At 43.6% G+C, this 20700-nt stretch overlaps 1 protein-coding gene and 1 pseudogene across 1 annotated transcript; both read left to right on the top strand.

Moving 5' to 3' along the window:
* The first annotated feature begins 1300 nt into the window (after window positions 1-1300).
* LOC123129545 (putative disease resistance RPP13-like protein 3) lies at window positions 1301-3450 on the top strand (annotated as a pseudogene).
* Window positions 3451-3884: 434 nt separating this feature from the next.
* LOC123132549 (succinate-semialdehyde dehydrogenase, mitochondrial) lies at window positions 3885-13267 on the top strand. Its single transcript, XM_044552379.1, has 20 exons — window positions 3885-4176; window positions 4290-4406; window positions 4857-4956; window positions 5783-5831; window positions 5922-6009; window positions 6104-6214; window positions 6601-6663; window positions 6755-6865; window positions 7393-7458; window positions 7582-7659; window positions 8428-8505; window positions 9133-9199; window positions 9276-9361; window positions 11337-11369; window positions 11455-11487; window positions 11862-11962; window positions 12127-12212; window positions 12529-12635; window positions 12710-12787; window positions 12861-13267. Exons 1-20 carry the CDS (start codon window positions 4081-4083, stop codon window positions 12891-12893), a joined length of 1581 nt encoding a protein of 526 aa, XP_044408314.1. The 5' UTR covers window positions 3885-4080; the 3' UTR covers window positions 12894-13267.
* The last annotated feature ends 7433 nt before the right edge of the window (window positions 13268-20700 follow it).

Raw genomic sequence — 20700 nt, 5'->3', positions numbered from 1 at the left:
ACACACAAGTAGGAACTTAAGACTCACAATGGCCATAGGGTTATTCTTTATTAGTATGAGGGTATCATCTGCATATTGCATAATGGTTAACCCTCCCGCGACCAACCTCGAAGCGACACCCACAATATGCCTAACAACTTTTCCCCCATCAAGCATGGCAGTAAGGGCATCTTCCACAAAATTTAAGAGGAGGGGGAAATCTCGGGTTCGCCTACCTCACACCTCCAGCATTTCTAAAGAAAGAGCCAATCTCTCCATTAATGTTAATCGTAGTCTGGCCATCTCTGACTAGCTGCATCATCCAACTCTTCCATCTCGAATCAATACCTTTTTTATGCAACACCACTTCCAGAAAGTCTCAGTTGACTCTATCGCAAACTTTCTCGAAGTCAAGCTTTAGGATAAAAATTTCTTTATTTGTCCCTTTGATATCATGTGGTACCTCATGATAAACGGCAATACGATCCAAAATACTTCTGCCTTTAATGAATGCCATCCTATTCGGATGTATCGCCTCATGTGTAACTGGAGCCAGCCTCGAAGCAAACCCTTTGACCAAAAGCTTTAAACTCACATTGATAGGAGTAATGGGTCGGAGTTGCCTAATAAACTTCGCCCCATTCACTTTCGATAGGAGGGAGATGACACCATAGTTCAAGCGCTTGACATTGACCAAACACTTGGTGAAATCTTCTAGAATACTAAAAAGTGTTGTACTGACTAACATCGAGAACTTTTTGTAGAAAATGACCGGGAACCCATCCTGACAAGGGGTGCATTTTGTACATGGATAATGTAAATTCCTAAAATATTTTTAACTTTAACATGACAAAAAAATTGCACCCTGTTATTAAGAGGCTATTATAATTTGCACCCTTTTAATTAACAACAGAGGCTCCAAACATTTGGCAATTGCCTCCTACCAATTAACAAAAAAATATGCAATTGGATAAAAAATATCGTCCCATGCTTAGTTCTCTCATTATTGTGAGTATGGAAAACAGAATCCTAACACATGCTTAAATTGAACTGCAGAGATGATTTTGAGCTACCTTTGGTGGGACGAGATGTCCAACTAGATGATCTAGTATGTATGCTTATTTCAGAAGAAACTGAGTGCTCAACGGGGAACTCTGGAATAACAAAGAGTGATCACCCAATGGTGATCTCTGTGATAGGAAAGAGTGGTGTCGGCAAGACAAAGCTAGTGAAGGAGAGCTACGAGAAGCACTCAACCAAGCGTTATTTTGACGTGAAGGCATGGGTGACCTGTGCTCCCAATCTTAGTGCCTCCAACATCATGAAACTGATCCTTTTGCGTTTGACAGAGGGCCCTGTTACAAGGCTCCAAAGAAGAGGAACTCCAAGGAAGGCTAGAGGGTGTGTTGAAAGTTTGTACATATTTGTTAGTTATAGACGGGGAAGTTAGCATCACGGAATGGAGTTACCTGCTATCCATCCTCCCAAATGACAATGTCAACAGCAGAGTAGTGAGAATCACACAAGCAACCGATTTAGAATCACCACCACCAGACAAATTTGTAGAGAAAAAAAATTCTGCTTGAACACTTTAATGAACAAGGCAAAACTCTCTGGTTGTTCCTAGAAACACTGTTCATGGATGAGAAAGAGAAGCTCGTCAATGATCTGGAGAAGAAGGAAGATAAGCATGACAATGGACTGGAGAAGAAGGAAGAGAAACATCTCAGCGCTCAACTACTTTGGTTGATCCTGAGTGTTGTGAACAGTTTGATGTTGTTTTTTCTTGGCTCATTTGCAATAAAGTGGGGCTGCGGTCCGGAGAAGAAGGAAGAAAGGCACGGTGATGATCTTGAGAAGAAGGAAGAGAAACACAACGTTGATCTGAAGAAGAAGGAATTCATAATAAGCCATGCCAAGTTCATCTTTGATGTTACAGGTGGGCCATTGGTGATCGTTCTTTTGTCCGGTCTTTTGCGGACCAAGGAGTACCCTGGAGAATGGGAGAAGGTATTCAAGCACCTTGAGAGCAACTTCACTGGACGGAAGCGGCTGGACATCATACTATCCATGTGCTTTGATGACCTCCCACACGACCTCAAGTCTTGCTTCCTCTACTTTGCCGGCTTCCCGGCAAACACACTCGTCAAGGCACGCTCCTTGGTGTGCATGTGGATGGCGGAGGGGTTCCTGATACCAAAAGAGGGAAAGACAATGGAGAAGATGGGTGAGTGCTACTTGCATGAGCTGATCCATATGCGTGGAGATGAGCGTGTCACCGTCCAAACCATAGTCCATGACTTCTTGGTGCTTGAGGCACAAGAGGCAAACTTCATGGAGATCCATAGTAGGGACGATGTGCCCACACTGTCCACTGCTCGTCGCCTTTCATTGCAGAATCATAGGGACAAGTATGCTGCTCTCGCAGAATCTTTGCCCAAGTTGCGATCCATCTTGTCCAACTTTGAGAAAGAAGAGCCCGGAACCAGACCAAGGAAGGCATCAAGACTAGTGATGACATACAGAAGCTCCTACAAAGATCTCGGTTCCTCCGTGTCATCTACCTCGATGGCCTAGAGATCGGCAATAGGTTGCCCTCCGAAATAGGAAATGTGATGCACCTGCATTACCTTGGCATCACGTCCTGCTCCCTCAACGAGATACCATCATCGGTTGGGAAGCTCACACATCTACAACCGCTAGACGTTCGGGGCACCTTTGTCAGAAGACTTCGTTGGGAGTTCTGGAAGATTCCAACACTACGACATGTGTTTGGATCCATCATCTTGCCTAGGCGAGTCGGTGACTTGGAGCAGCTGTAAACGCTGCAGGCTGTAAAGCCAGGTGAAGATGGTGGTATCTGGGACAAAAAAAACTTTCGCTGGCATGAAGCGCCTTCAGTCCTTGTACATCTGGGGCCTCTCCACCAAAAATGTCCAGGCCTTGGATGCTATCTCTGCAGTTAACAACCTCATGCTCCTAAGCATTCAGGGCGAGGTAATTTCCTTGGATTTATTCACTTTCTCCAATTTCACACGCCTTCATGTACTGATTTTGAATGGGAGGATCATGCCACTATCAAGAGAGATCAACGGGTCGTTAAAATTCCCAACTCTGACAAAGTTGTCTCTGAAGAAGACCATGGTGTCACAATACTTTATCAACAAACTAAGTAATGAGCTGCCCCATCTTGCTTCTCTAGCACTACTCCCTGAATCCTATGAGGAGGCACGTCTTGCCTTCACTGATGGTTTTCAGAGTCTCAAGGAACTTAAGATAGACCTAGATGTGGGCGTGAACAACATTATTATAGCGGATCAAGCATGTCCTTCCCTAGAGAAACTGAAGATCTCTATGTACTCTGAGGATCTTCATCTCCAACTCCAACCCAAGATTTGGGAGATAATCGAACTAGAAGATAATTTCTTATTCAAGGAGATGCAAAAAAACAACAACACACCATTCTCATGAAGATGGAAGCTCCTGCTGAAGATCAACGGCGTGAAGTTCATACTATGTACAGTATCCCTATAGCACAAGACATACAAGTTTTATTCATGTGTGATGCATAAGCTTTCAGAGTGTTACTTTGCGTCTATTTGATTTGTTAAACATTTGTATTTGTCTCTGTATATATGTGTGTGTGCACCCGAGAGAGAGATGGTTGTTATTTGGCCCGTATCTCCGGCCACCATTTCAAATATATGCATTTGACTATGTAAATAAAGTGGCATAAACTGCTTGCTAATGCCCGATCTATTAATAAAATGATTGAGCATGTTCAGTCGAAATGGATTTCCTTTGCTTGTCTGCATGGCGCTGCATAGAATGTTTTTCACGAGGGGAAAAAGGGCAAGTGCATTCTTTGTGCCATGATCTGGAGCGCCCTGGCCGTCCGTGCGGTCCACGCCGGCCCGCGAATTTTTGCCGACCTCGGGGAGGGGAGGGGAGGTTGCGAGGTCGCCATCGGCATCGCACGACGTTCAAAATTTCCCACATCCGCACCAGCACTGTAGGCCACGTGTAAAGCGCTCGTGTGAATAAGACACAGAGACCCGGCCACACCAGGTGCAGGTGTTCGTCACTCGTCGCTTCCTTCAGATGGCGATGGCGATGCGACGCGCGGCGGCGCTCGGCGCCCGCCACATCCTGGCCGCCTCCGCCTCCGCCTCCTCCCGCGCCGCCAGCCGCCGCCACGTACGCCTTCTTTCCCCCTACCCACTGCGCTCCTTCATTCATACCCCTCGCGCCCCCCGGCGGTGGTGCTCGGTGGGTCGTGTCTTTCTGTTAATCGCTGGGTGGGTGCGCAGATGGGCAGCCTGGACGCGGGCGCGGCGATGGAGAAGATCCGGGCGGCGGGGCTCCTCAGGACGCGCGGCCTCATCGGCGGCCAGTGGGTCGACGCCTACGACGGGAAGACCATCGAGGTACTGTCCCTCCCTCCATCCGTCTCACCGTAGTGGTGCCTTCGCGATGCCTGTGGATCGTTGCGGTTCGGATAGCGTTCGATTTCGAGGGGAAATCAGGGATTGTTGCGGTTCAGATAGCGTTCGATTTCGAGGGGAAATTAGGGATTGTTGAGGTGTTCCAGTTGCTACTTAATGGAACGCGTGGGAGTTGGAAATTTGTGCCGAATTTGGGAACAACTACCGTACGCCTTGATAACCATGAAAATAGAGGCGGAACTTAGCTGGTCTTGAGCCTTTTGAGTTTGCTGTTTAGGTTGTTTCTGTAAATTGTGCCGGACAGTATGTGAATCAATGAAATGTTGCTACTGCAACTCTACTCACTTTTTATATTTCAATTCTCTAACCTATGCTAAGTTGCTAATGTTGATTGTCAACCTTTATAACTGGAATAACTTCTTTTTCTTGTAGGTGCAAAATCCAGCAACTGGCGAGGTCCTAGCAAATGTAGCCTGCATGGGCAACAGAGAAACAGCTGATGCAATAACTTCTGCTAACACGACATTTTACAGTATGTCAAACACATTAGTGTATTTACTTTTAATGCTTGAACACTGACCAAATAATGTTTTGTAAGTGTCATAGTTAAAATGTTTTGACATGCTTATAATATTAATAATATATGCAAATTAAATTGCTTCTGTGTCTGCGGAAGATCAGCATTGGAACACCATGAATCAAGTGAACCCTTACTCAGATGCACTTTCGTCTCCACAATCAACTAATATCTTCTGTGTATCAGAAAATGCTTTCATTGTGGCCTAGTTGTTTTATTGCCACATATAGTAATTTAATAAATAAAAATCAGAACTACTATACTGTCTCCATATTAGGTGAATGTGTGATGGTTGTTTTGTTTCTGGTAGAACAGAGGAGTTGTACTTCGTAGTAGACAGAGTACATCTTGTAGACTCCCAAAATCCTCTAGTTTTTTAGTACAAGCTCTGAAAGGCAGGAAGAGAATACATGATCAGCACTTAGGCAAAGAAAATTAGGAGCGACAGATTGGTCTCTAAAAGCTTATTTGGCTAAAGCATTGGCAACTTTGTTGTCTCGGAAATGCTTGTTTAAAAAATATCTAATGCATGCCCTCTTTTGATGCAAACCTTATCTAAATCAAGTTTAATTATGATTTTCAATACCTAGTAGGATGCTCATCTTCACCTCATAACAAAAATACGAGTCCTGCATGGAATTGTGCGTTTGCTGTTGTTGTTTCCCTTTGCTAAATATTTGTATGCCTAAGAATGCTTTTCTTTGCATATTTCATTATAGTTGCTTTTCCATTTACCACTTGTAATTTTCTTTGCTTGTTTATTACCCTTTCTTTTTTGTAGCTTGGAGCAAACTCACTGCAAGTGAAAGGAGCAAGGCACTAAGAAAATGGTAGTTTGTATGGATTGAAGTGTTAATAATAGCATGAATTTCTTGTAGTAATGCCAGGATATTTCTTCTCACTGTGTATATTCCACAAAGGCATGACCTACTTATGTCACACAAGGAAGAACTTGCACTTCTTATGACACTGGAACAGGGGAAGCCTATGAAAGAAGCCCTTGGGGAGGTACTTGCTGAAATCATGCACTGACAATAGTTTGTTGGAGCTTGTCATTATCTAGGGTTATGGTAGGCTAATTTGTTGCTAATCATATATTCAGGTGAACTATGGTGCAAGTTTCATAGAATTTTTTGCTGAGGAAGCAAAGCGTGTGTATGGTGATATTATTCCCCCTACTCTAGCTGACCGCAGACTATTGGTTCTGAAGCAGGTAATATGCTAATACCCTCTAAACATTTATTATGCCTGTTCCTTCTGGTAGTCACTTTTCCCTTCATTACCACATTACGTTTATACTCCCTCCGCCCCGAATTACTTGTCACAGAAATGGATGTATCTAGACATATTTTTAGTTTTAGATACATTCATTTCTATCAATTTCTGCGACAAGTAATTCGGGACGGAGGGAGTATTACATATTTCATCATCACACTGTACACTTCTCACCTTTCATTTCATCAAGCAAAATGTCATGTTAGGTACTGACATCCTCTTGGAATGCTACTCTAGTTTCTCAGTTCATTTTCTTGTACTAGTACAGTAAACCTGTGCTTTTATTTTTCTAATATTAGTTTTTTACTATGGATAATTTTGCAGCCTATTGGGGTAGTTGGAGCTATTACACCATGGAATTTTCCTTTAGCAATGATAACCAGAAAGGTCTCAAGCAAAACACACTTCTCCATTGGTTAAAATGTCCAAAAGAAAATCAGCTATGTTTTTGCATTTTCTTATATATGCCTTCCCGCAGGTTGGACCAGCATTGGCTTGTGGATGCACTGTTGTTGTCAAGCCATCAGAGTTCACACCTCTGACAGCATTAGCTGCAGCAGACCTTGCTCTTCAAGCTGGAATACCAGCTGTAATTCTCTCAAGTTCTCTATTATTCCAGTATTATTTGTGTACAAGTGTATTTATTCTGTTTCCATCTGTTACTTGTCGAAGATCATGTTTCAAAATGGACTACTAAATTTCTGTAACGAAATTTTCATATTCATGGTATGGGTACTGTTACCGAGTGAATTCTGTTACTCCCTCCGATCCATATTACTTGTCACTCAAATGGATGTATCTAGCACTGAAATACGAGTGGATACATCCATTTCAGCGAATATGGATTGGGGGGAGTACTAGATTTCTGAGATGCCTTACTCGTTTTGATTAGTAAACTGTTTAAACTAGTCATAACTGCAATCCTGCAAAAGTCACTAGGGGAAAGACCAGGTTTTGGGTATTATTGGAACAAATCATAGTATTTTCCCATCTTTTACTTGCACCTGCCAAGTTGTTTCATTGTAACAGAAGGTTTATTCATCACAGTTATTTTTTCATCATCTATTTCTGTGAGTCTATTCATGACATCTTTTTCAATCATATTTCTTCATCTAGGGTGCACTAAATGTTGTGATGGGTAATGCTCCTGAGATAGGTGATGAACTAATGCAGAGCACACAGGTTTTATTTCCTTCCCTTTCTTTCAGTATTAATTATCTAGTATGTTTTTTTGCAAGTATTTTTTTAGATATGTTAAATCATATAAATTGTGGTGTACATGATCACATGTTTTCCTCTTTATAGGTCAGAAAGATTACGTTCACGGGTTCAACAGCTGTTGGCAAAAAACTGATGGCTGGATCAGCAAACACTGTGAAAAAGGTATGTACTGAGAAACTACTTAAGGAGAAATTACTGTACCTCTGAAGTTTAAAGTTCTTGTGCATCTTTAGAGCTTTCTCCTCCCAAGAACACATCCAATAGCTGCAAGTTGTATTGATTTCGTTTGGTGACATATTGCAATAACTAACCTTGTTTCAGATGAACATGTAAGATATCTGTGCAGAAGGGCTCAGCAAACCAGGAGTAGCTCGCTGCTTCTAGTCACACTAGCCCTTGTCTAATTTTCATAAAAATGTGTCTGTCTGGTTTAGGCCCTAGATACCATACTGCATGCACTTCAGCCCGCAATGTCTATATATCCCAGTATTAAATATGCCCCAAACATCATTCTAGAAAGTCTCGGACCTTACCAATAAATGATCCAAAAACTACCCGATCTCTGGAACCACCCTGCTTGTGGTTTTCTGGTCCTGTGCCACTTTCAAAACTTGCTATTCGGTCAGTTCAGCGTTGATAGCATTTATTCTTTAGGGTGTTGGATATAGTTTTTTCACTTTTTTATTTAAGCACCCTAACTACTTGCTGGCTAGTAATACCATTATATGTTAATAATTGCTTTGCCATTTTGACTTAATTTTCCAGTGGAATTTTGATCGGGATATATGCAGTATTGTTAGTTAGCAAGATCTTTTCACTGTGCGGTTAACTTCCTTTATTTTAGTTGGAATGTTTCTGCAAAAGCTTTTATTGTTTCATTTCAGTGTGATATCATCAATGTTGATATTTGGAAGAATAATTCTCATGTAGGTTTCTTTGGAGCTCGGTGGGAATGCGCCTTGCATTGTTTTCGATGATGCAGATATTGATGTTGCCGTTAAAGGCAGTGTAAGTAAAAAAATTTCTTTTCCTCACTTCCACAACTATTTTCGGGTCTTGTATTTCCACTAACATACATACCAAAAAGATCATGATTAGCTCTCTAGGCGGAGATGAACATCATAATAGATATGATGAATTTGTGCTTTATGTCTAAGACTTACATGAATTGGCTAATTGACTATTGGGGCCTGTTTCGTGGTTTTAAAGAACGATCTTGAAAATGCTCAGTTTTCTTAGGTCAATGCATGCATATGTATGTCTCTTGACTTCCTTTTTTTTTCCTGAGCTGCAACTGAGAAACATAACGTGGGCTAAACACATGTCGCTTTCCTCACTCTTTCCCAACATATATTATGTTAGAAATTCAGTGTTGGGTTGGTATCCAGGTAATGCAGCTGCCTTCCAGGGAATGCGCATATCCCTGTTACTTCTCTAGAGGATAACATCACGATATGGCAAAAAAAAACATGATAATGGCTGAATCAGCTAATGAAGTTCATTTCATATGTATCACTTTCTCTTACTAACATATTTTACACTTTCCCACTTCAGCTAACAGGCTATTAAAATGTGTAAATTCTATCATTTTGATCATAATATGATGCATATTTGACCTACTCCATTCTTATTTAGCTTGCTGCCAAGTTTCGGAACAGCGGACAGACGTGTGTATGTGCAAACAGGATATTGGTGCAAGAAGGTATACTGATCATTTATGTCATATATATGTTATTGGTGCCTCTTTTTTCTGTTAAGAATGCAAGTTGCATCTGTAGGTATCTACGAAAAATTCGCAAGTGCATTTGTCAAGGCTGTTCAGAGTTTGCAAGTCGGTAATGGGCTAGAAGAGAGTACATCACAGGTATATAAAGTGTTTAATCCCCCTCTGTTATATATTGAGCTACAAAATTTGAACTATGTCTTTCTTGTGTTAGTTGCTTGGACAATGTTTTCTCACACTGTATGAGTTATAAGAATACCTAATTTGACAGTACTTGGGGTCTCTTTGGATTGAAGGATTTTCATAGGAATTCTGTAGGATGTCAGTCAATAGGATTTTTCTCATGAAATCCATCCGGATCAAATGAATGAGACCACCAAATTTGTAAGGCTTGCTTTTATACGCTCCAATTCCATCTGATATCTAGCAAGAGGTTAGACCACACGGAAAATTACTTAGTGTCTTGCATCAACCTTCTCTCTCTCTCTCTCTCTCTCTCCAAATTCCTACAATTTTTTTGTGGATCACCCCAAGAACCACTTTTCCAGATTCATATGTTTTTGTTTCCTGAGCCGAAACCACCAACTATTGAGGTTGATTTTGTGCAGAACACCTACTCTACAAGCTTATTGTACGAAACACCACCTATTCGTGTAATCTGTTGCAGGTAGCTAATCCATCGTTTGGCTCCGTTGACATGATCCCTGTTGGTCCCGCTTATAAGTGCACACATGAAAAAAACCCGGGTTGGACGACAGGTTTTGGAGATATTTGCAGTTTTAGTTGGCTCATTCAAAAGTTTGGTTCAGAATTCAACATTTCTAAAATATGCTAAAAAATCAGTAAATTATAATTATATTCACTACTTATGTGGGATATTTCAGCTCATTTGGACCACATGTTTGAATTCTATCAGCATCTGGACACTTAGGCCCCGTTCGGATCTCCTCCACGATCCAGCTTCCTGAGAAGCGAGCGAGAAGTGACCCGAACGGTTCAGCTTTGAGAATCCAGCTCCTGGAGAACGAGCGGCCTGCAGTGCAATTTTGTGGAGCAGCTCCGGCCCAGCTTCGCAAAAATGAGAAGCAGGAGTTGCTGGAAATTACGTATGATTACCCTCCCGAAGTTCCACGTTCAGCTTCCTCGAACCGTTTTTCTCGCTAAAGCCTGACCTGACGAGAGCAAGCTCAGCGAGACAGACGCGAGCCTCTGCTCTCGCAACCCTAGCTGCGGCGCCGCCAGTCCGCCGCCGCAAGTCTTCTGCCACCGCCCCTCGCTTCTCGGCCTCGTCCTGCAGGTCGCCGCCCGCAGTCAAATTCCGCATCTGCAGCCACACTCCATTGGTTGCCGCCGGCAGCCGGACGACCTGCTCCGTCCAGCCTGCAACAAGATCCATGCAGCACATACGTGCAGCCATTTTCAGCCCTACTCTTCCAAGTGCATTGGCCCAACCCTTGGCTGAACAGGCCAAGCCCATTTCATGGGCTGTGCACGTGAGCAGCTGCTCACGTCAGCCGAACGCGAGGCTGCTCCAGCGAGAAGCTGGAAGCCAGCGAGAATTCGAGAAGCCAACTAAACGAGAAGCTAGAGGAGATCCGAACGGGGCCTTAGTTAAGGGAGAAATCACTCCATAATTAAGTCTAGCTATGTCCAGTCTAACATTGTAAAAATTATGAAGCAGGGAAAGCGAGTCCTCACTAATCGAATCCAAGAAATGCTGATAAAAATCGAACAAAGCCGCTTCATCAACATGGGCCCATGGCTGTCTTCCTGAAGGTTCTCTTAGGTTCCGTAAGTTGTGGGTACAACCCTCTTGAAACGGTCAACAAGGTCTGCCTGCCAGTCATCAGTTGCATCAGGCAGCATGACGGCTTACCCTGGGAGATATTTGCTGTTTTAGTTGACTCAATTCAAAACCTGACGGATGCCACAAGCCATGAGATCTCAATCCTACGTGTTTTTTATTCCTTAATTTATAGAATTCTGTCTTCCAAAGAGACCCTTATGAATTATGATTGAACTTTGTGCTGCATCATAATGGATAATGCTCGTGATCTGCTATGTTATTTTCTTTTTGGTACCTCATGCCAGGTTTTACAGTTTCTTTCACATGCAGGGTCCTCTAATCAATGAAGCTGCTGTTGAAAAGGTTCATATTTTGCACTTGCAATAATTCTGAATTATTTTATGTAGCGATCCTTACATGTTTTATTTTCTGGCTTGTTCTCTTGTAGGTAGAGAAGTTTGTAGGTGATGCTACTTCAAAGGTAATCTCAAATGACTGTAACGGCGTACATTTTCTCTATTGGAATTAGATGTTAGGTTCCAAACTATGGCTAGACCATTTCCTGGCCCCAGCTGGATTGTTGGTAACATTTCCTAAAAGGTGAATCGAAAAGTTAAGTGGTTGAGGAACCACAATTTTCCTGAATCTTGACTCTGGTTCATCCCACCTAACTGTAAATTAACTGGTTGAGGAACCACAGTTTTCCTGAATCTTGACTCTAGTTCGTCACCCACACACTAATAAGAGACAATTCTATACCAAGATGCTTGTCTGATGATTCTATACCAAATTTCCAACATAACCTGCAACTGCATGTAAACTGTAAATTATCTCCTTATCTCGGTCCTTCTGTAGGGAGCCAACATCATGCTCGGTGGTAAAAGGCACAGCCTTGGGATGAGCTTTTATGAGCCAACTGTGGTAGGGAATGTAAGCAATGATATGCTTCTTTTCAGGTAAAGTTTGAATTTCTACATCGTGTCCATCTTGTTTCAGTGCATAGATCTTACTTTTATGTGCAGAAATCATGAAATCGTTGGTCCAGTCCTTCGCAAATTTATAATTATCTTCAGATTTTGAACTCTTAATGATGTAAAAAGGACAATACATTTTGCTTCAGGGAAGAAGTTTTTGGTCCAGTTGCACCACTTATACCATTCAAAACTGAGGAGGAAGCAATCCATTTAGCAAACGACACCAATGCAGGTTCATTATCTGGCCCAAGTTTGCTTGTAACGTTTTAGGATTCCCTTTCTGTAGACTGCCATATATGTCAAGCCCTTAACAAGAAACCTGCAGTGAAACATAATGGACAGGGTATGTCGCAGTCAGAAAACGTTGGTAGAGAATGATACAACATTGACATATTCTAGATAGTGGTAACTATAATCTGCGATGTCTGAATTCTTTGTGTTAAGTATATACCCATCTTAAGTATATACCATTTCAGTGATTCCATAGTCTTGGCTTAAGGCTAATTTTGTGAAAACATGTTGTAAACTCATTATCCACGATGCTGCAGGCTTAGCCGCATACATGTTTACAAAGAGCATTGCGCGGTCGTGGCGTGTTTCCGGAGCTCTTGAATACGGGCTTGTCGGTGTGAACGAGGGATTGATTTCAACAGAGGTAATAGAATGCCAAATCGAATTACTTAATCTCCTGCGTTGGGCTTACAATGTAAGGTATAACATAATTTCCAGGTAGCGCCATTCGGTGGGGTTAAGCAGTCTGGGCTTGGGCGAGAAGGATCAAAATACGGCATGGACGACTACCTGGAGGTTGGTACATGCGACTCTCTAAACTGTTTCCCGACATGTTACTCGTTTCTCATTTGCTTGACCGTGGTTGCAGATTAAGTATGTATGCATGGGCAACCTGGGTTGATGCTTGAAGTTGGCATCCGCTTCCACCTGAATGGAGAAGAAGGATCGAGAACCTACTGGGGCCAGGTGTGCTGATAAGCGTGGATAGCTATGCAGGCGTAAGGTGTAAGATGGAACGAAGAGGGAGGACAGTTTTAGAAGCTTGGAATAAAGAGAGTAAGCCGTGTCCGAATAAAAGGTGCAAGTTAGAATGAAGAGGGAGGGCAGTTAAGAAGCTTGGAATAAAGAGAGTAGGCCGTGTCCGAGTAAATGGGTTGTAAATGAATGAAACGTGAAGCACGGCTTCGTCTCCGAACTTTGATACTACTCAATAATCATCACGTTGTTCACTTGATGCAGAGAGCAGATCCTCTCAAATGTTGTAGTGATACTGCATTCTGTGTTTCTGGCCACTGTCGCTCCTGCATGTGAGCTGTACCCGTGTCACCAAAGCGTCACAGATCATCAGTAACTAACACTATCCTGCAAGTAGCAGTGGGCCCGTGTGTCATTTTAACCATCGATGCATTGAATTGTGGTATTTGAAATAGTAAAACCTACTGTATTCTGTACCATGAACACGTCACTGAAGGCTGCGTAACAATTTGGCATTGTCAATGTTGGCTATTCGTGCTAAACTGGTGGTCGAACCCGAAATGCTTGACCGGCGTAGGTTATTAAACAACACGTGTGTTAGTAGCTGTAAGACGGAGTGAGTAGTGACCATGTTGTAAGTACGGAGTGCTCCTACTTGTAAACGCTTGTTGGCAAGCAGGAATTTCGCAGAAACCACTCCCACATGCGGCATGAGCCGATGAGATCTCTCACATTCTGAACAAACAAAAGGACACCTAATACGAAAAGCTGATAAGATCTCGCTGGTATCTCCTCTTTCCCGCTTACCGAGGTAGCAGCAGCTAGATCGAGCGATGAGTGCAGACCCTGGGCAGGCGGTAAGAGTGAATGGGCCAGAAGGCAGCACGATCCAACCAAAGCTCTGCCTGCTACTCCTACCTACTACTCCCTCATTTTCGTTTTATAAGGCTCAATTTAAACATCTCACCAACCAAAATAGATGATGAGTGATGGAATATTTTTTGTAGTTTGTAAAAGCATCCAATTAATGCTCTTGTTTTTCTCAAAAAATTATGTTTACGAATGCATTAATTGCAATGCATGCATGCATAAAGTGCATGCATTGGTCAGTTTTCTTTTAATACTTGCATGCAATGATTTAATGCACCTTAAAGTCTGAACATGTGATGGGGAACAACCAAATTGAGCCTTATAAAATGAAAAAACTAAAATTTTGAGATAAGCCCTATAAACCGGAAAGGAGGGAGTACTATTTGTACTAGTACAGTATATGTCCCTATTTGGATTCATGGGTTAGAATTAGTTTGGGTTAGTTTGGACTCAACTAACCCAAAAATATTCAAACAGGGTTAGTTCGGGTTAGATGCATCTAACTCATCCAAAAAATCTAACCCACCTAAGAGGTGCTTTTGGGTTAGTTCTTCTCAAGATCACTAAAAAACATATTTTTCTCTCGCTCTTCCCGCAGCAGATCCCTCCCCATTTTCTCAAAGCTTCTCGTCCTTTCCTTCCCTTCCTCTCGCACCGTCCGTGAAGACGCGTCGTCGTATCCGCGCTCCATCTAACCCTGCCATCCAAACACCTCTTTGGCTAGAGTTAGTTTAGAGTTAGTTCAGGGTTAGAATCTAACTCTAACCTCTAACTGAGTTAGAGTATCCAAATAGGGCCCGATCTGCTTCAGCAGCAACAGGTGGAAGTAGAGGGAATAAACGGGACGAAATCACTATTCTGACCCTTTGAACGAACTTTGTCACAAAATGAACTCGACGTGAAAGTATTTCACGATCTGACCCTTTTAGCAACGCCATAGCCCGCGGCGTTTCTTCTTAAAGAAGAAACGCCGAGGTAGCTAGCGTTTCTGATCAAAAAAGAAACGCCGAGGTAGCTAGCGTTGCGGACCAGGTAAGAAACGCCAAAGGCGCTGACGTTTCTGGCCATCATAGAAACGCCAAGGAACCATGGCGTTGCTGCCCTCTTTGGTCATAATTAATTAGCCTTATTAATTAGGTTGTTCATCCACGTTCCACATGCACATGAAAAATGGCAGCAACTCCATGGTCATTGGCGTTTCTATGATGGACTGCAACGCTAGCGCCTTCGGCGTTTCTTATCTGGTCCGCAACGCTAACTACCTCGGCGTTTCTTCTTTGGTCAGAAACGCTAGCTACCTCGGCGTTTCTATGTTGGACAGAAACGCCACGGAATGTGGCGTTGCTAAAAGGGTCAAATCATGAAATACTTTCACATCAAGTTCATTTTATGACAAAGTTCGTTCAAAAGGTCAGAATAGTGATTTGGTCCGAATAAACGAAGCTTCCTCCGTCGTCAAACACTGACATGCACCTTTACCTTTTTGTTCACCCCCCTCTCCTCCAAAGGGCGGCAGCAAAAGGGCGCTTGTCTCTTGCATACGGGACCCACCGACAGGGGGCGAGCCCGAGGCGAGCCAGCCCGGGCCACCAGGGGCCGGCCTGCCCTGCGGGCCGCTTTGCTTTGGTGAAACCCAAGGTGATTTGCCTCGGGAGCTGCCCCCCTCCCCTCGCGCGCGTACTGTAGCAGGGACATCTGGCATCAGCTTTTGGAACTTGCTCCTGCTTCAGTGTACTCCCGGTAAGGCTCAGGAAGAAGCTTCCTTCGAAATCTCTGCGTCTCCTCGTTAGTCAAATAAAGGGCAAGCCTAGGGCCTAGGGTGCTGGGCTTGAGTAGCTAATTAAACTGCGCCTGCTTCTGTTGCTTCTCCTTTTTTGTGTTTATTACCAAAGACAGGCCGCGCACAGGCTGAAATGCACATGCTGACAGGGGAGCCGATGCGGTGATCTGGGTGCTGACTGCAATGCAGGGAGTATACTTCGAACAACGAACTGAAAATTCCTCTTTGGGAACATATAAGGCGATACTACCTGGGTTCCGGCAAGCAGTTTTGGCTCCTAGCAACGATTGCCAAACAAATTCAAAATGTACTGTTTTTTTTATACATGTTCGCGTTAATGTCCAAGACATGCATGGAAATTTTCATGCGGAAAAGCACAGATGTATTTCATAAAAAAAAAGTTCAGTGGTCTATATATGCCAAACATTTGACACTCAACTTGTCTTTTTTTTTTGCATAGTTCAAAATGATTGGCTTGCCGGGTTTTGACGAGGTGGTCTCAAAGGCTTGGGCCGAGCGGGTGAGACACACGGAGCCATACCAGATTCTGTATCAAAAGCTCAAGATAACCGCGTTGCGTCTCTCTGAGTGGAGTAAAAAGCTTTTCTCCAAGGCGAAAGTCCAGTTTCATGCGGCTCAGCTTGTGATCCTCCACCTTGACATTGCGCAGGAAGGGAGACCCCTCTCCCTTGAGGAACGGGACCTCCGCTCGAGACTGAAGAGAAGGGTTATTAGCTTGTCGGTGCTCCAGAGGGCTCGAAAGAGCCAGTGTGCAAGGGTTGCAAATTTGAAAGATGGTGATGCTAACACCAAATTTTTCCATCGGCGCATTAATGCTAGGCGGCGAAAGAACCACATTCATCGGATCAAGCACGGGCATGGTTGGGTAACCGAGCACAGAGAAAAAGAGAAGATCATTCACGACCACTTCCATGAGGTGATGGGGATAAGGGGTTCGAGCGCCAAGGACTTTAACTGGGAAGAGCTAGGTGTTGAACCCCATGATTTGCATGGCCTTGATGCCACCATTACCGAGGAGGAGGTGTGGGAGGCCATCAAGGTAATGCCTTCTGATAAAGCACCTGGCCCTGACGGCTTCACGGGTCTGTTCTTCAAGAGGTGCTGGGGGGTCATCAAGCATACGGTCATGAGGGTGGTCCAACGCTTTGACTCCCTTCACATAGACGAGCTCCACTGGCTAAACTCTGCCAGTGTTGTTCTATTGCCCAAGAAGGAGGGGGCTGAGGGCATTTCCGACTACAGGCCCATTAGCCTAATTCACTCCATTGCCAAAATCATCGCCAAAGTACTATCGCTCCGGCTTGCACCACTTATGGATGGTATTGTCTCGAACGCCCAAAGCGCTTTCATCAAGCGGCACAGCATCCATGACAACTTCCTGTATGTGAGAAACTTCGCGCGGAGGTTACATAAGTGCAAAACTCCGGCCCTCCTCTTCAAGCTTGACATCAAGAAGGCTTTTGACTCGGTGAAGTGGGGATATTTCCTGGAGCTTCTCCAACGACTTGGGTTTCCCACCAGATTTCGTGCTTGGGTTGCTGCTCTTCTCTCGACATCATCCTCCCGCATCCTTCTCAACGGTCTGCCAGGGCCGCCCATCAAACATGGCAGCGGGTTTCGGCAGGGGGATCCCCTCTCCCCCCTGCTATTTGTCATTGCGATCGACCCGCTTCAAAAAATCCTTAATCTGGCAACAACAAAAGGTCTCCTTCGCAAGGTCCGGGGACGGGGGCCCGAGATACGGACTTCGCTTTATGCTGATGACGCGGCCGTCTTTGTGGCTCCTCTCAAGCAGGACATTGACAACCTTGCAGCGATCTTGAGAGGCTTTGGAGAGGTTACGGGCCTCTGTTGCAACTTCCAGAAGAGCTCGGTCATGCCAATTAGATGTGCCCACATTCATCTTGAGCCAATCCTTGGGAGCTTGCCGGCCACCCGTGCGTCATTCCCGGTCAAATACTTAGGCCTCCCGCTCTCGGTCTGGCAGCTCAAGCGGGTGGATTTTCAGTATCTCGAAGACAAGGCGGCCGGAAAATTGGTTACTTGGGAAGGCCAAAACATCACAGCTATGGGCCGCACGACCCTTGTCAAATCAGTCCTTTGCTCCCAAGCGGTGTTCTCAGTCACACCGCTCATCGTGCCTAAAGGCACTCTTCATAGTCTGACCAAGCTTGAACGGGCTTTTCTCTGGTCAGGTGCTGACAAGACTACGGGAGCCAAGTGCAAAGTGAAATGGGACACAGTTTGTAGGCCCAAGGAGTATGGTGGCTTGGGGGTGCTTAACTCTGAAAAATTTGCGCGTGCCCTTCGCCTTAGGTGGCCTTGGTTCGAATGGAAGGAGCCCCACAGACTGTGGGTTGGTTATGGCAACCCTGTTCGGAGGATGATCTCAGCTTCTTTTATGCCTCCACCACCATTACTCTGGGAAATGGAGCCAAAACGCCTTTCTGGGATTCTCCTTGGCTCCTTGGCCGTATGCCCAAAGAGATCGCCCCACACATCTATGAGGCCTCCAGGAGAAAGAACTGGAAGGTTAGGGAGGCTATTAGAGGGAACGCTTGGATCTTCAAAATCATCTACAACACCGTCATCACCGGAGATCACATTCGTGAGTTTTTCACTCTTTCGATGCTTCTGGATGACGTCCATCTTGATGAGCATCGGGAGGACGACATCACCTGGAAGCATTCCAATGATGGGGTGTACTCGACAGCCAGTGCTTATAAAGCTCAATTTCTTGGGTTAACCTTGTCACCAATGGATCGCATGGTCTGGAAAGTTTGGGCTCCTCCGAAGATCAAATTCTTTGCCTGGTTGGCTATCCAAGATAGGATCTGGACTGCGGACCGCCTGGAGAGGCGCGGGTGGGCCAACTGCGGTCTGTGCCCTCTTTGTTCTAGGGAGCAGGAAACAGGTGCTCATCTTCTCTTCAAGTGCCGCTTCACTATTCGGCTTTGGAGGTCTCTCGCGGCCAAGCTCGGTCTTCATCACATTGAGACCTCCAGGTGGCATCTTCATGGCTCCGTCCTAGATTGGTGGGAGGATGGTACTGGGAGCCACGTCCCCAACAGGAGTGCCCTGGCCTCCCTAACCCTCCTTGTCTCCTGGACCATCTGGAATGAACGTAATGCTAGGGTGTTCCGACACAAAAGTGCTCCGCCGCCTATTCTTCTTAACACAATCCTGGAGGAGGCCAAGCTTTGGGTTACAGCTGGAGCAAAGAAACTAGGGCGTATTGTATATCGAGAGTAGTCCGCATGCCGTGCTTAAGGTGGTTGTTGTAACACTCTTATCTACTCTCTCTTATTTAATCGATGAGGCAAATCTTTTGCCTCCGTTTCGAAAAAAAAAATGATTGGCTTTGCCCTGAACATTTGCATACAGTATGTAACATTTGGACATGAACATGTTTTTTTTTTTTTGCATTTCCACATGAACATAGATGACCCTATGCGAATTACATCACTCCACTTAATTTAATAAAAATCACACTGCTGTATTTCATAAAAACTAATGATGCTGTATTCTGTCTTGTTTTATTGTGGGGTGCCCACGGATTTTAATTTCCAAACCTCGGATTTGTACCGATTGTCGTGATTTTATACATCCCATTCAATTTTCTAAACTTAAGTTGTCGCTTTGCACACGGGCATATTTGACTTTTGAAACTTTATTGTCAATATATTTCAAAATGTTCAAACTAATTAGACACTTCAAGTATATATGCATAAATCTGTCATAAAACTGCCTGTACGTACAATATCTCAGCATACATATGTTCAAACATACTGATATACACTCTTTTGTTTTTACCCTATATAAATCACTTCTGGATTAAATAGAAGATACTTCCTCCGGTCCTTTTTACTCTGTATATTAGGTTTGTCCGAAGTCAATCTCATCTAACTTTGACCAAGTTTATACAAAAAATTATTAACATTCACATAACAACACATTTTTATTATTAGATCCATCTTGGAATATATTTTTATATTATATTTATTAGATGTTATAGATGTTAATATTTTTTAATATAAATTTTGTCAAACTTAGCAAACTTTGGCTTCAGACAAAACTAATGTGCGGAGTAAAAAGGACCGGAGGGAGTACTATCAAATTCCGATGGATTGGGCACCAACTCCATAGGAATTTTAACAGACACATTTTCATACTTATTCACATAGCTAGGTTGATTCACTTATATGTATGTTTTTGATCGAAGCGACTATCCCCATAGATTTTCTAGTTGTAAATCTTTTACCAATTTCATGCAATTCAAGCAAACCCTAAATTAACTGTGAACCGTGGTCTAGAACCTCGTATGACCAGGATACAAGATACACGAGGACTGAATTAAGCATGCACGTTTCTTTCGTCTTCTTTTTTCTTCTGAAAAGAGGTTCAAACCTTGCACGCTAGAATCAAATTAGTAACTTAGAGATAATTTACTAGTTTCTATAACTGATATTTTGCTGATAGTTCCAGTTATCATTTGATGGAATCAGATTCCAAAATACACACATCCCTTGCGTACATGAAGTACGAGTATCCTGACCACTTTTTTCTCTCCCTTCTCTTTTCATCCTTTCCTCTTTAAATACTGTAGAACCATCATTTCTGTTTGGCCCATATCTCAGGTACTGAGTGCATGTACTTAGTTTGCACCAAATTTAATTTTCCACAGATATACATAGTAACAATGCGATCTACATGGTGCCGGACCTTTGTAATGCAGACATGGCTGCTGGTTGATGAATGAAACATTTTTCCCTTGCAAAAAAAAAATGCGATCTACATGACCCAGCATTGCTCCAAATAATATTTCCATGATTCTACATTGTCCACATTTAGTGGTTCTACAGATCGCCCCCAGCTGCTCTGGCTTTTCATGATCTCTACTCCTATAAAAACCTGAGTTGGTGATGATGATGAGCCTACCATCTTTCACTAATAGTTGTTGGATCTAGATCTGATGCATACAAAGCAAACTGCTGTAGTTTTGCAAAAAGACGTACACACTTGTTTTCATATTTACAAACGACTCCTTGTCTTTCACAATCAA

Source organism: Triticum aestivum, chromosome 6A, assembly GCF_018294505.1.
Source record: "Triticum aestivum cultivar Chinese Spring chromosome 6A, IWGSC CS RefSeq v2.1, whole genome shotgun sequence".
Classification (NCBI taxonomy): Eukaryota; Viridiplantae; Streptophyta; class Magnoliopsida; order Poales; family Poaceae; genus Triticum; species Triticum aestivum.
Note: the sequence above shows the minus strand (reverse complement) of the source record. Positions and strands in the feature narration are given on the sequence as shown.

Excerpts from the sequence above, each read along its gene's own strand:
- LOC123132549 (XM_044552379.1), top strand. The coding sequence starts at position 4,081 with ATGGCGATGGCGATGCGACGCGCGGCGGCGCTCGGCGCCCGCCACATC. Across the intron at positions 4,177-4,289 it reads GCGCCGCCAGCCGCCGCCAC|ATGGGCAGCCTGGACGCGGG; the intron begins GTACGCCTTCTT and ends GTGGGTGCGCAG. Across the intron at positions 11,963-12,126 it reads AATGATATGCTTCTTTTCAG|GGAAGAAGTTTTTGGTCCAG; the intron begins GTAAAGTTTGAA and ends ATTTTGCTTCAG.